The sequence below is a fragment of the Dromaius novaehollandiae genome, chromosome W (genome assembly GCF_036370855.1).
Source record: "Dromaius novaehollandiae isolate bDroNov1 chromosome W, bDroNov1.hap1, whole genome shotgun sequence".
Taxonomy (NCBI): Eukaryota; Metazoa; Chordata; class Aves; order Casuariiformes; family Dromaiidae; genus Dromaius; species Dromaius novaehollandiae.
The window spans coordinates 57,094,784-57,111,259 of NC_088130.1; the positions used below are offsets into that span (position 1 = coordinate 57,094,784).

General features: G+C 38.9%; 1 protein-coding gene across 1 annotated transcript in view; it reads right to left on the reverse strand.

Annotated features, from left to right (window-relative positions):
• Positions 1-4,981: 4,981 nt before the first annotated feature.
• Positions 4,982-16,476, reverse strand: part of LOC135324505 (excitatory amino acid transporter 1) — a 65,240-nt gene continuing 53,745 nt past the window's right edge. The window contains exons 6-10 of the mRNA XM_064501045.1: positions 14,591-14,886; positions 12,833-13,066; positions 10,492-10,686; positions 8,881-9,015; positions 4,982-7,590 (exon numbers count right to left, since the gene is read on the reverse strand). Coding sequence (XP_064357115.1) covers positions 7,386-7,590; positions 8,881-9,015; positions 10,492-10,686; positions 12,833-13,066; positions 14,591-14,886 — 1,065 coding nt within the window. The 3' untranslated portion in view covers positions 4,982-7,385. The remainder of the gene's footprint in view (positions 7,591-8,880; positions 9,016-10,491; positions 10,687-12,832; positions 13,067-14,590; positions 14,887-16,476) is intronic.

The window sequence follows — 16,476 nt, forward strand, 5'->3', positions numbered from 1 at the left end:
CTACTGGAAGTATGTTCTGTAATTCCTTCTGTAGTTTTAGCAAATCCTGTGCTTTTTGGTAGTGGTGGAGTTTCGTGTTTCAGTTTGGTTGTTGCTAAACTGAATATCCTAGTGCAGTTTGACAAAGGCATCCATTGCCAGAAAGGTCAATATTTGCTGGAGTTGATTTCGAGGGACCTTATTTTAGAATTCAGTAGTACAGACCTCAAATATTCAAAATCTAGAGTGCGGTCTTTTTAAGACTGACTTAAAAATAATAATTTGGAGCTCCTTTTCTTTGCTCTCTGGTCCATTATGTCACATTGGGATCATGTTTTTAGATAGCTATGAGGGCTGGAAACTTAGTTAAAGATAATGTATTCAAGATGTTCCTGATTCTGACTCCAGGAGTTTGCAACACAATACTTACTACTACAAGAGCTGGCAGCACTGCTGTTTTGCAAGGGAAAAGCTCAGGCCCTGGCCAAGTGCCACATAGCGTTTGCTTTGTGCCAGCACAGAGATTCCCCGTAGCTGGTGGATCTAGCCCTGGAAGGTCTCGTCTGCCACAGAGAATTCCCACGCAGTTCAGAAATTTTGAGGCAGATCATCAGTCACCCAGGAGGAAACGCAGGGAAAAAAGGTGCAGTGGTCCTGCTTTGCCTGTACCCTGAGGGGCTGTATAGCTTGGTGGCAGGTTAGAGCAGTGGAGCTGGGGAAATGGCCTGGGCCAGACTCTGCCTTAGGAGCAAGGACACTTCAAAGTTTTGTATGTTCTTCTCTTCATGGGATGTACCAAATTCTCTCTGGCCACAGCTGACAGCCTGGATGATACTTTTTCAGTTAGGTATTAACCAAGGATTCCTATGGAAAGACCTACATCTGGTCTGGCTCTCAAATCCCTTCAAAAATCATCATGTCTATATACTGTCTTCAGTGTCTTCTACTATGAGGAATGCTTGTTTTGGTGAAAATACCTGAAAATCTTTTTTGTTAAGAAGAACAAAGCAAATGGCAATTTTGCTATTTATCATCAATAGGGACAAGCCTAGGCCGATACGGATTCCAAATGCAGAAAAATAGCATTTCATAGCACCTTGGGGAACACCAGATTACCAAGAGAAAGCCCCTCTTTACTCTTCCAAGTGAAACTATGAGAGTGGAAGAAAGGTTCAGAACTGTGTTAAACGCCCCTGTGGTAGGAATCTCTGTTAGCAAATCAGCCCGTGCACCACCATCCCCCCGATATCTTCAGGAACTGTGGCACACATTTCTGATAAGAGACCTTCATGTCTTCTGAGAAATGCTCACTTAAAAAGAGGGACAAGTGAACACACACACACACACACACACACACACACACACACACACACACACTCATACAGTTGTTTTGATCAGAATCAACATAACGACACAGTACAAGATGAATAAATACATTATTGATCTGAATAAATTGGATTAGAGTTAACAATAACTTACTGCAACAGAAGCAAATGTTCAATGTTGTGCTAAACTGTTCCTCAGAGTTTTTCACTTAATTTTTTTTAATTGAAAGGAAAATGTTGTAAAAAAAATTTGCCACATGATGGCAGCATAATCCAGTAAGACCAAAATTTTGGCTGTCATTGCTGGGAAACATTTTGCAGTTTTTAGCAGGCTGATTGTTAGAGAGCCACAGCACATCTAAAAATGAAGCGCTGGCAGCATGTGAATAGCTCTTTTGCACTGCGGAGGCTAAGTGGCACAGTGGGTTAGTACCGCAGTCTTTTTCTCTGGAGACTCAGCCTTACATCCTGGCTTAGCCTGTAAAAGAAAGCAAATTGGGTGGTCTCGCCCTAGTCCCCATTTGTGCGTATCAGAAAACCACCACGCAATTTGGCACAGCCGGGAGCTGCTGCCTGGGAGAGGAACAGCTTAGAATAGGGGGGGAACTGCAGGTCAGGAGCAAGGTGGACTGGCGGAGCTGGGAAGGGAAGCCTCCAGCACCTGCTCAGACCCAACGGCAGTCGCCGTTTGTTGTCAGCACTGAGTCCGTTCTGAATATGCTTGTGCTTTAGTTTGGTTCCTTTGAGTCACATCCAAGTCAGCTCTTTATTTTATCCTCCTTCCTGTCGCTATTCATGGGAGTTTTACCAGAGTAAGGAAGCAGCAAGCACCACAGGCTTTGGCCTCATGCTATGTACAATTATGATGAACAAATTCATTTAAGCTTCATTATGGAGTGAAGGCAATATAAATTCTCAAGTACACCTGAAGGGTCTACAGCACAGTCCTATGCAGTAGGGGCAAAATCCCCAGGGTTTGGAAGGCACACAAGACAATACCCAGGTGTGTATGTCAGCTCTGTTACACAGAGCATGGGCTTTCCACAGTCTTTATTTCTCTTGTAAGAGTCCTGGTGATCAGGGAATGGTATTGTCCCCATTTTTCTGATGGGGACCAAAACACAGAAAAGCTGAGAGACTTGTCTGGGGTTATGGAGGAAACTGAAGAGACTATCATGACTAGCATCTGGGTTTCTGAAGACTCACTGCAGTGGACTTGTTGGAGAAGAAACTGGAAAAATGAAGAGTAGAGCTACGAGAGAAAGTAGGACAGATGGAGAGAGGAATATGGTACCGGAGAAACTGGGAAACTAGGAGTTGAGAGAAGTGAGAAAAAAAGTTGCAGAATGTGAACACAAGTTTAGGAGCAGTAATAATAATAATATATAAAATAATAATATTGGAGAAAATATCAGGAGAGTTGTTTGTTATCATTTTTAAGGAGTTTTGAAAAACTACAAAAGCCAGTGGCACAATGAAGAAAAAATCTGAGCAATCACGAAAAGCAGAAAAATGTGCAATATCCAGAGAAAGTAAGTTGTAAAGAACAACGAAAAAGTGTTCATATAAAAATACATCACTGAAAAATGCAGTTTTGAGTCAAGTACTTGTGAAACTGTGCCAACTTGTGTAAATACAGTTGGCTTTAAAGTGAGGAGGTATTATAGAAAAGCTGAAATATTTCTTTTTGACATTTTCCTAACAAAATAGTTCAATGTTTTATTTCAGCCTAACAGTTCATTTTACAGCTGAGTTTGTTTTAAACTAGAGTAAAAGCCATCCAGAATTGAGATCGGATGTTTCAAGAAGTGGAGAATGGAACATGTCATTATACCTGACAGAAGTTGTTCTTTTTTTTTTAGGCAATAAAAAAATTATTTCATGATGCCCTGGAAGAATTATTCTCCCCAGTTTTTCAATTCTGTCACTGAAGTGAAAAATCAATTATATGTGCAGCCCTAGTTGTGTAATGAGGCATGCTGAAGAAAAACTTTGGTTACAGTCACAAGTGCTCCTGTACTGAAATTCTGGAATTTTAGATACCTCTGGGTACCTTAGGTACATCTGAGGAGCTGGGTGGGGGAAGACTGGAAAGAAAAGGGCTCCCCATACAGAATTATATAATCTGACTACAGTGCTCTCTGTTATCAGGAGGAATCTTGCTGCCTCCTGATGTTGCAAGTCTGCGTTTTTAGTTTGGTGTGGAGATGTAGACATCTTTCTCCATCTCCCTGTTTATTATTCCGTAGTTCCACTGTAAGCCGATCTCTTAATAAAATGATGACACAGAAACCCAGACAGGGAATGATCTATCCGTTCATCTCAGATTTTTTTCTGTGAAATAATGCACACTGTTGATCCCACTAGAAGCAAGATATACTTTTCTGTACCATTTCCAGTGTAGTTTTGTTATATCAGATATGTGTTCAAAATGCCCTAAATTTCTCATCATTTGTGCCTACATTGGAAAATAATGTCATTTGTGCAAGTCCAGTCATTCAAAAAGGACGACAGAAATACTTTCCTGTGCCGGCAGCTGATTTTCCACATGCATGATCACTTTGCTTTATACTGGCCACATGCTGTTACAGAGACATAAATTCTTCCGTCAGAGTGCTGTGGCTGGTCTGTACCCCAACTTCCAATGGAAACATTGCTGAAAAATTATAGAATACCAGAGGTCTTTCTGCTCCCCTGGGGGCACTGAATAGTGAGGGGCCACCGTGCCACTAAGACCTCCACATCTTACACTAAACCTCTGTCTTTGGCTCTTCCCATCATGACAGTGAATCTAGAAACACGAAGATATTTAACCGGATTGAATGAATGAATGCGTACATTATTATAAAAGAATTGGGCAAAATCATGCTCACGTACCTTATAACATCCTGTCTTACTTCTCTGAAAAAATGTTTACAAAACTTGCTGCACTTATATATTGTTTTCATCCAAAATATCACAGGCAAATTAATGGAAGCCATTGTCCCAGGATTGGTTGGTCAGGACTTCTCCCTGCTGCCTCCATGTGCTCCAACCAACACATCTTCCCAGATGTGAGTAATTCAGCTCATGTCTTTTATACCTTCCCAGTCCCTCTGACAAGAGATTCACTTCCATCAGATGATAACTCTGATAGGTGAAGTTGTTGCCAAAGGAACCCCGACACCATCACAAACCATTTCTCCGAGAAAAGTGATGAGAAGATGGCTACAACGCTACGATGCTGAAATACGCCAGTCAATGGTTTTTACTGCTGGCCATGGCCCAAGGACACTTTCTGAATTTTGGACACATGAAAAATGAATTGGCAGCTTTGCTGTAGCTAAGTCAGTGAAAAAAAGCCATTATAAACACTTAATCATATAATATTTTCCAGGTATCAATATGAATTTATATGCTTGAATTTGGATGAACTTAAGCTGGATTAACTTTGATTCTTTTTTTTCTTACTATTCCTCCCAGCCCCTCCATTCCTTGCATTCCTTTGTCTGTCCAGTTTCACTTATTTATTTATTTTTGTTCATAAAAGCTCAAAGAGATATCTGAATGCAGAAAAGGCCTTGCAGTGTAAAATAGCTTGAAATTCCTGAAATCGCATATTATGAAAATGTATACTTTTGAGTTCTTCTGAAGTTTCTTCTGTTTCAGAGTCTTTGAAAGAAATCACAAAAAAGCAGTAATGTAAAACTATTTTTATTGAAAATACATCTACAAAGTAATGTTTCTCAATCCACTCTGGGTGCATATCAATGCAGAACCAGTGAGGGATAGGGAAAGGAATCTTTCTATAATACCTGATTTCCATAAGAAACAAAGTTAGCATAAAAAAGATCACAGACTTTGTGACACAAATCATTTTTTTCAGCTGATGTCATAGAAAGACAGCCATTTACATTAAGTCTTTGCAATGTATTTCCAAACAGATTCTTAACAAAAATTAAATTGTTAAGCCATAAATTCTACAGTTAACTTTTATACACACATTCTGAATACAGTATCTATATAAAAATATCTCTAATTACATATCAGAAAAGGTCTGTCTGTATTCTAGGTTTGCATTCTGTTAGCAAAAAAAACCCACACTTGTTTTCTTTCAGTCAGAGATTCATTTAGAGCTTTGTAGGTCTGACTGCTCAATACTCTGTATTAAACCCTGCTTACTTCATTTACTGGAGATTTCCTGCCCATATTGTCTGGGTTACTCCGCTGAAGAAGATGGGCAGGAATTGTCAGTCAAAAAAACAGTCTTGCCTCGTTGCTCAAAACATGGGAAAAGATTTGCCTTTAACCAGCATGCTGACGCTTTCACTACAGTTACTTGTACACCACATTGATATTCTTTTAGTGACAAAAGCAGCATCTTGAGCATTTTTTGAGTGGCAGCTGGGACACTGCAAGGGAATCCTTCATTTCTTTCATCAGAATTTTTTTGGGGGGAGGGGGGAGGGAGGTGAAAGAAGGAAACCAAACATTTGAATAAGAAAGATTGTTTAACAGTAGTGTGCCTTTCAGTTAGTATTTCTTCATTCCCCCAACTGTAACTGCATTATAAACTTTCCAGTTTAACTTCTATAACAATACAAGGTAAAAAGGGAAAAATATATAATTTATATTTCTAGAAAAGGGTTTCATCAGGGAATAATGTTGAAATGGAAAAAAAAAGCCACAGGATTACAAGTGCATTATCTCCCTTTTTTCATTCTTTCCTTATCTATTCCCTGAAGGAAACCTACAATATTGCGCTTGAAAAAACCTTTCTAATTACATTTTCAACATTTATTATAGTATTTATTATTTTGCAATTTATATATTTTTTCCTAGTAAAAAGTAAAAAAGCACCCATTAGTTTTACTTTCTAAAGGATTATTTTTTATTTTTGAGATACTGCCGATAAACACACAAAGATTTGGAAACTTCACATTGAGATAGGGAGCCTTCTTCTCCAGATGGAAAAAACATAAATCCAGCTAATAGCTTCATTACTTATCAATGGAATGACCAAGCATTTGGGAGGTTTCCAGCTGGAAAATCTCCTCTTGGTCGCGGGGATTCGAGCAATGCCATTTCAGCACAGACTGATTTAAAAACCAGTCGTAGTAGGATCTGAGCATCTCACCCTTCTGTACCTTCTGCAAAGTGCTGGCACTGCCTTCTATTCTTAGTATTGTTTCTGAAGTAGATAACTGGCATATCCACAGCATGCTATGTTCCTTTCAAACATAGAGGAAGTCACATATCCTGTCCCAGAGACAATACAGTCTAGGGCTTTGCTCCTGTGAATACTTATGCCATTAGATAGTTCAACTGAGTTGCAGCGCTGAAGATAAGGGGGCAAATCCAGAAGGTGAAGCTAAGTAGGCTAAGTTTTTCTCAAGATCAGCTGAGGCTAATGTGAAAAATTGTGTCCAGTTGAAATCAATTTCTCAGAAACGATGTTTCAGCTCAGCTGATAAAAGTGCTGATTGGGTTTTTTTTTTGTTTTTATCTATACATCTTCTCCTTTTTTATCCTTTCGTTTAACATCCTTCTTTTTATTGCGCTGCTAGTAATAGAACAAGGATGTAACACTATAGAAAAATAACATCAGATAAAAAAGTGAAAAGCCTGTTAATTTACTTAGCTGGATGCAGTTATCAAGTTTAAAATGTTGATTGTGTGCTTATAGATGTTAGGATGTTTGCAACAGGTATTTAAAAAAATAAAACCATTTTCAGGCTCTGTTATCTGTTTTTACTTTCCAGTTCATAAAAAAAAAAAAAAAAGAATAAGATCACATTTACAGGACTGAGTAACATGTACACTGGTATGTTTTATGATTTAATAGACGATCTCTCTTTTTTTATCCTCAGTTAGCACATGTCTAGCAGGACCAGTCATGTTGCCTGTTAAAATTTTTAAGTGGGAAGCCAACATATACCTTGATCACTGCTAATTTGGAATATATTTTCATTAATTCTTTTCCAATGCTAGCAAGAAGGGAGAAAACAAGGACTAAGTGGGCTTGGTGAATTCAAGATATAAATGGCTGGAAAAAGTATAAGCTTTCCACACTTGTAGTGTTGGACTCATGCCTTCTTTACCCTACATCTTGGTTTCACTATCTAACGGTTTCTCACTCTCATTTTCCTGTGAGATCAGTTGGTATGGTTTCTTCATTTCGTTTTCCTCTATCACAGAATTGCCCATCTCAGCATCCCTGTTCTTCAGCTCGTGCCGTGATAAATGTTCAACAATTCCTGCTCCAATGGAGTCTCCCAAGACATTGGTAGTGGTACGGAGACGATCCCTATGGAGAAACAGTAAATCAGCCTTGACTTTACCACTTGCTCAGGGATGCAAGCAGACTAGTTGTTAAAATGGCCTTTGCAAATAGCTACTAGATGATTCGACAATGTTACGTGTATTCATTCATCTGAACAGTTAATGCCATGATTCCATCTGTAGAAATTAACAGCTATACCAGGATTCAGAGACACAAAATGTGTCTAATATTAATTCCTGGCAACTTCACAGCAAGAAACAGTTGATGTGCGATGAGGACGATAAAGGGACCATATGGTAGGTGCTTCTTGGAGGCATTTCTGTACTATAGTGATTTGGGTTTATATCCTCCTGAGATTTAAGCCAATGAGAGTCTACCTTCTTACTGTCATTTCCCTCGTGACCATAAACTATGGCCAGTAATTTAGGGTGAAATCCTGCTGAAATGATTCCAAGTAAGCTACAACAATTCAGCCTTCTTAAAGATCTCTGCCCAGAAGATGTAGGAGGCAGCTTGACAAGGAGTGACTGGCTCCTTACTTGGTGAGCGTCCACCTATATAAGGCTACAGGCATGTGGTTAGATAACCATTTGAAGACACTACATTCTGATAAAGACACGGACAACTTTTTGTGGGGCTCTTTTGAGAGGGAAGAATCCTCTGGAAACTGTAACTAATAGTGATCAGAAATAGAGGTCAGAGGAAGCCTTCTGTCTATGGTTTAGTTCCTGGACCTAAGGGTTTTCCCCATATACCTACAGCTGTTAGTTAGTCTTCTGCAGACAGAGGGATGGAGAAACTGAAGGGCAATACATTGTGCTGGCTGGATAGGACAGTTACTCAGAAGTTTTTCATTTCTTTGTCCACAGGGAAGACATATGAACCTTTCCTGGATTAGATAGCCAGCAGGGCTGCAATGAACTGGGTCAGATCTGAATCAGTGAATTTCCATACTCTGAGCCTGATTGAAGGAAAGGTTTCCATTAACAGCCTACAAAAAATAAAAAAACTAAAGCAGCTCTTTAATAATTGAATTACATACAATGTGTCTGAAAGTTTTTCTTAGTACCCTAAGGAGCCAAGTTTCCACGTAACCCTTTTGCACGCAAAAGGAGCCATCATTAAGTAAATGCCCCACCATCTGCTCCAAGAAAAGACTTCAGTTGCAAGAGACTGTAATTTTTAACACTTTTTTCCAACTAACTTCCATAGCAAAAGAAGAATCTCACTGATCACAGTATTGTCAGAATGCCCCTGACTGTTGTGCTTTTAAATATGCTCTGAGCCTTTAGTGGCTCTATCAGAAATACTTACAAGAACCAGTCCACTGCAATGATAAGAGTGATATCATCTGTAGGCAAACCTACTGATGTGAGCACGATGACCATGGTGACCAGTCCAGCTTGAGGAATGCCTGCAGCCCCAATACTGGCAGCTGTGGCTGTGATGCTGTGGGTAGAGAAGGCAAGAGCAATTAATTGACTTCCACAATAATCTCTCCTTATCATCTGGCAAACATTAAAAACAGATATGAAGCAAAAAGCAATTTCCCCGTAGTAAAGAAAGAGATGAACGCAGTCCCTAATCTGAACACTGCACAGCTCCAGGGGAGTGTGGATCTTAATCCAAAATGTTTACACTTAACCTTTAACCAGAACCCTGAAACATGGTTTTGTGAGATAGTAAATCCACCGTTGGATGCTAAGGGCCAGTCAAAAACATTATAGCTACCTGCCATCATCCATTAAATAAATTCACTCTACCAGCTCAAGCATGTTAGAAGAAAAGCTGAGGAGATGATTCTGTCCTGGCAAATCTAATACAGGAATTTGTGTCGTCTGTCCATGTCACTACACCTTTACACCAGGTGCAGTATCATCTGTTCTGCAGAAGCTGGCATTCAGCCAGCAGAAAGCAGAAAGCTGGCAGAAACCCTGAATCATACACTCTAGTAACTTGACGGAGATTCGCTTGTTCACACCCGATTTAGGAAAAGTTTGTTCTGTCAAGTGATTTGGCAGTGAGCAGCTCTAGTACTAATGAGTGTGAAACTGTTGCCTTAGACTCAGGATGTGCCTCATGACAGTGTGAAAGCAGCTTTGCCTGCTGTTGATGAATACTGAATTAAGCAGATGGATTTTATGGAGAGAAGCACTTCTTTTTGAAAATCTTCTACATTCCCAATTCACCATTCATCTAAACTTTCAATGCTCCTGAGGGATAAATATCTGTCTCTCTGTCCTGCAGTGTCCCCCTTCCTTTCTGACATCTCTCTCCTGCACATGTGTCCATCGCCTTTTCCTCTTAAACTGTTTGATTAACATAATGAAATTACTGCAGATCAGTTATCATCGAGCGGTACTTAGTGGGTTGTTTGCTGTTCCACCTGAGATGTGAAGGCGTGTGTATTCGAAAACACCTCTCTCTTCTCTAGCTCTATCCATTGGTCTAATGGAAGGTATTATTGCTCCTTATATAGCTTGCTCTGCTTGTGTCCTGAGACCATCGTGACTAGAAAAGCGTTACCCTCCAAGCATCAGCTCTGTACCATGCCGCTGTGCTGCTCTTATGGTGCTGCTTTGTACGTGCATTATAAGCTACCTGGTACTGATTATAAGTCTACAGCTCCCAACAGCTGCATGAGATCTTAAGAAAGAAAATTTAAAAGTTGTTAAAAGCTGCTCCTGATGACTGAAGTGCAGTGATAGGTGTGTCATGCTACAGTTTTTTAAAGGTTTACCTAATGGAGAATATGTGCTGTGGGGCCTCTTCTGTGCAGATGTAAATCATTACATTTATTCAGCTACTGTAGCTGTAGTTCTTGCTTTTAGCTCTAGACGCTTCTGTTTAATCTCTCATATACTGGCAAGAAGGAGTCATCACAAAGGTGCTTTTATTAGATGTAGGTAATAATGGCTTCTGTACCTGATTGTGATAATCTGCCCAAAGTTCAGATCAAAGTTGTTAACCTGTGCAATGAAAATTGCAGCCAAAGCCTCGTATAAAGCAGTTCCATCCATATTAATTGTAGCACCGACTGGGAGAACAAATCTTGTGACTCGCTTGTCCACTCTGTTTATTTCTTCTAGACACTTAAATGTAACAGGTAGTGTGGCAGAACTGAAAAAAAAGAAAATAACACACAGTATAAATTCTACAGAGAGGGAGAAAAAAGATTGTCATGCATTATAATGACAAAAGAGACTGTCTGACAATTGTCTGTTCTAATTGACTGTGTGGGTTTTGATGACTTAATGTTTATGTGAACTACCAGCCTATTAAAGAAAAAAAAAAAACAGGCTGGATTTAAACACTTCTAATGGCGGAGATTCTCCTGACGCCCTTGGAGAGTTTTTCCAACGGGTAATTATTGTCACTCTCCACATAGTCCCTTGTCTGAATTTGTTTAACTTCAGTATTCAATCACTGGATTTTGTTATACTTTGGCATGCTAGGCAGAAGAATCTATTAAAAAATTCCTGCTCCCCATTTTTGGTGCCCAGGGGTTCTGATTAAATCACTCCTAAGCAATGTTTTTCACTGCTAAACACACTGAGCTATTCAAGCCTTCGGTATGTTTTCTATTCCTTTAATAGGTCTCATGGCTATTTGCTGGATCCCCTGGACAAGGCATTCTGATGGATGATTACACTACTTTATTACTTTAATCTTGTTCCCCTGTCGGTACGTCCAAATATCATATAAATAGTCATTTCATTGAAGGATCAACCCAACTGATCACTTTTGTTTCATGTTGTACTGGAATGCCCATTGAGCCAACATGACGCCAAATTCCTCTTCAGAGACACTGCCTCAGAATGAAGGATAATGTGGCCATTCTGCAAGGGTGGCTTGCACTCTTTGTTCTTAAAGATATGTCTACATCTGATTACACCAAAGCAAAGAGGTTTTTCAAGACCCAGCAATTCAGATTACTCTCTCTCAATGATCTGCCTCTTCATTGCTAACTATTTCACAGACTTTCATGTCTCTGAAATCTTTATCAGTGCTGAGTTTATCTTTCATTCAGATCACTGATAAAATGTTATGTAAAGAAAGACCTTGTAAGACTCTGCTAGAAAATCTGTCATATTTTGATGACAATCAACTGACAGTTGAATTTTAAACAGTTTTTAATCCACTTACAGTATGTCCTCTTGATCCGGCATCAGTGTAGGCTCTTACTCAGGATCTTGAGCTGTGCCAAGTGGAATGTCTTACAGAAGTCTGAACATATCTCATTAACGCTATTACTGTGACCCACTGATGTTGTAATTTCATAAAAACAGATACTGATTTAATTTGCCACTATTTATTTTCTCTTAATTTCACTATGTTGACTGGCATTAGTTATATTACATTCATTTTTAAATCATTATTAATCAAATCCCCTTCCAGACATTCCACTAATTTGCCAGGATTGGCATAAAAATGTCAAATGTGAAATTAATAATTATCCTCCTTTGCCCGTTAGCATACTGGCATAATTTTTGTAAAGCCCTCAAAAGCTTTTTCAGTGTTACAAAACTTAATCAGATTTCACATTAATGATCCAAATAGCTTCTCATCCAGATCTTTAAAATAAACCCAAACAGCAGTACCTTAGGTATAGATATGAGGAATGGTGGACTGAAAACATCTATCTTTAGGGGCCACTTTTAAAATTTATTAAAATGGAAGGTGTTTCATGAATGGTCATATGATATAGGAAATTTATATTTCAAGACAATAATGTTTCCTTTTATCATAGAGATGAACAGTATGTTTATTAATCTGAAGACCCTCTGAATTCATCAACAAAGAGCAAAAGTGGCATCTCTGTTGCAGGGTATGATTTTGAGCCTAGAACTTCACCTGTAAAGAAAAGCTCTCAAACTCTCTCTCAGAATCCCCCCCCATTTGCCTCGCCATTCTGCCATACACAAATGTAAAACTTTGCTTGTCAGCTTCATCCTTTGCCAACAAACCATGACAAACCACTTACAAATCAAGGCTAATCAGAGTCAAAGGCTTCCAATCATACAGGCTGCATCATCAAACAGACCTATTTCAACCCTGCTCGAAGGTTCTCACAGAACATAAAAATAGACAGTCCAAATCAATATAATGATAATAGTCTTCTATATCAGAGAGTAGCAGAACTGAAATAGTGTCCAAATGAATACTTGCTATCTATGAATAGGGAGTTAACCAATTATATTAGGCTAAATTGTTTCTCAAACCTGTAATATTAAAAATTATTTAGCCTTAAAATATCGTACTGTACCTGGAAGACGTTCCCAAAGCTGTAACTAGTGCCTGAATCAGTCCTCCAATAAATACCCAAGGGTTCTTACGAGTGATCAGAAAGTAGAGAAGAGGTAGGACGATGACAGCATGAATTAGCAAACCAATGATAACTGTTACAGTATACATGGCAAGCTGACCACCAATCACACCCATATCTTCCATCTCAACAATTTTTCCGGCAATCAAGAAGAGGATTCCAAGTGGAGCGTACCTGCAAATAAGAAATCAAATCAATATTGTACTGAACAAAGTAGAAATCCACTCTCCCATCCACACCTTTTTCGTTTATATGCATGCATGGATGTAGGATTTTACTGGTCGGATGACCATAATTATTCAGAAGCAGTTAAAGATCTTAACTCTTTAACCCTTAGCAGGTCAACGTGGATGAAATCACAGCAGTGACCATTTCTGGTAGGCTCTGTTGGATTCAGGATCTGGTAAGAGAAAGTCAGGAGAAGAACATTTATAGCATGCCTTTCAGACATCTGGAGAGGTGAGCTCCCTTTGGAATTCAGATGTTCAGGCCACGTCTGGGCATTCCCAGTGGGGCATAGGATAAATCACCATGATAGCAGGAATCTACCTGTACAAAAGAGGTTGGCTGCATTGTGGGGTAGCTGCAAGGGTGGTAAAAGCTACTTTTCCCTCTCTGGTAAGCACAGCTACAAATGAAGAGCTAGCTCTATGGGTCAAACTCATTAAGATCTTTAGAAACACAATCCTGTTACAGCTGGACTTTTGATACAGCCTTATTTCCATGAATGTCCTCTTATTTTTTTATACTAAATGACCACAGAGCACCATTTATCCAGTGCACCTCAATTACACTTTTAGCCATCAAATCCATGTAGAAACTTCTCAAAAGTAACAATTCTCACCCACGGTTTATTATCTTAACTGTAGTTGTGAAGAAGAAGGAGAAAAGACTTTTGCTTTGTGTAGATGTTTCCTGGCAGAACAGAATTTTACTTATTGGAAAAATAAATTTATTTCTAGTTTTCCATCTTGTACTAATCATATGTGGATGTGCTGTTGGGTAGGGTTTTTTTTTTTATGTTAGCTTTTTTTTGGTAAGACAATCTGCTGTAGTAAAGAAGGCAACAAGACATTTCAGGCATTATTTCTTTTCATAGTTTAACCTTCTACCTGATAAATACTGTATCTTCATTGTTGAAGAGACTTCACAGGTAATGCTTGAGGAGGAATAGCTTGGTTTTATTTATCTATTGAACACAAAGAAAGTAGCAAAAATGGTGCCTATCTGTGAGCAGTCCAGCTACAATGCAAGGATATATTTATATGCTACACAATTGCAGGGACCAGTTGTGGTGCAAAGCAATGATAACAAGGTCTTACTGTGTAGAGATAAGATTATGCAAGAGGTTTATCAGTTTTCTTTAGTGAAATCAGAGCAGCTTACAAGGAAACTTTGGTGGCATATTGCTGTGATTGCTGTCTATTTATAAAGATATAGTATGGGCCTGTATAAGCTTGGCAAATTCTGCTATGGCCACTGATTTTCAATCACTCTTGTGAAAGCGTACGTATGTTTTGGCAAATTATTGATACACGGAATTACAATTTGTTGATTCATTTACCAAAAAGTTAGAAGACAGTTAAGATATTATTGTCTGACTTCCTGCCAAACACAGACTCTTGCTATCCAGCGGATGTCTGTGATGAAAAAATGTTATTAATGACTTAGCATAGTATATATCAGAGAGGCACTTACCACATGATTAGAGCTACCAGTCGCATGATAGCCTCATTCAGGCTATCAAAGAAGTCTTTTAATGCCTGACCTTGCTCCTTCATGCTTCCAATCACCAGGCCAAAGCTTATTGAAAACACCACCAAGCCCAGGGCATTCACTCCATTTACTGAGCCTGGGACAGGCACTATTTCCTCTTTCATCCGGGTGAGGGCTTCCATGGCTTCTGACACATTGCTTATTATGGAAGCCACTGTGGATGTGTCGTTGGGTGGAATATCTACTTTAAACATTCTCTTCTCATAGTTAGTTTTGAACTAGTAAAACAAAAAGAAAAGAAAGGTAGGAATTACTGTGAATTATAGCAAACAAAGGTAAAAATCTTCACACATTAAGTAATTAATATTGGAGGACATCTGAATTCTTGATGTAATATTTATTGGTAAAGCGAACAGAGATGAAAACCTGGCTTTACTGAAAGCAACATAAAACCCCCATATTAACTACAAGAGCTAAAGTTTGACCCTTAGCTTCCAGAGCTCACTATCTCATGTACGTAAGTCAAAATCAAATATGCACGTCCATCATACTCCTGAATTTTGGGATGAAACTACGGATTCTTAGTTTGTGTTTTTATAAATTGTTATTTTTCCCAACAACATTTTTCCTTTATACAGCAAGGCTTTTGAAAAATAGGTCTTTTACGGATAGTTGCAATCTTTGCATGTGCTGCAGGATTTCCTTACTTTTTCATCTTTTTGAATAAAAAAAAAGATTGAAAACAACCTAAGTATTACATACCTCTTTCTTCCTTTTTTAAACCTGAAATTAGGACTTTGCCATGGCAAAGCCATTAATTTTCTCTGCTTTTGCAGTAATAAATCTCCAGTTATGATTTATCTCTTTATTAGGAAGAGGGTTTTACCTGAAATGGTCCCTTTATAGGACAAGCAAATCAAATTCAATATCTCAATATACTGCTAAATCTCCACTTCGAAAGCCAGACTTCCACCACCTATTATTTTTCCAAAGAGATGCATATCCTGATTATTTCTCTCTGGGCTCCAAAAAGGCCTGCATCTCTGTCCTGTTTAAATTCTTTTGTGCATAAAGACTACTAAATACCTCTAGAAAAAATATTTCAAATTTATCTCAGGATGCTAAATACCGTATTAAAGCAATGGGGTGCACGTGCCAAGTATTCAGCAACTTTGGATATTAATTTCTTTGGGCCTGCCTAAAACACCCGAAGAGTGAGCCCAAGAACTGTAGTATTAGTAATACTTGGAGACTGTTGCACACTTTGAAAGTATTCGAGTGAAATGGAGTTATGTACTTCTGACTAAGATGGAAAACCTGAATATCAGCACTTAGAAACACCAATCTGAATTTCTGTTATTTTCCATACCTGAATAGTTTTGATGTGCTCCTAATAGATATTTGCTGTATCCCCTGAAGGCTTAAAGACCTTTAGAGTTCCAAGTAAGAGTTGCTTTATAGAAAATTTCTGAATAAAATATAGCAGAACAAGTGTCCATGGAGGTCAGCTCAGTTTTAAATGAGATTTGCAAAAAAGCTGTAAGACTTGGGCTGTTAGACTTGGGCTGTGGTTAGACGAGAGAGCTGAGCTGTTGTAACAGTCGGCTGACAGTGCAAAGCACAGTTCCACTCCTTCACCCCCTCCCATCCATTCTGTGATGCTTTCTTCTCCATGCCAGTTCTAGTGTGAGCTCTCCATGAGCCATTATTACTCCTTAAGCTGACAGGAAACTAACCCAGCAAAAAAGTGGCCATGTTTTGGGAGGAATGAGGAGGTGAATCTGCTCACTGAGGAATCAGTTGAATGCCAGAGATGGCAAAACACTGAGAGTGGGACTACACCGCCAGGGAAGGAGGGGATGGGGTTG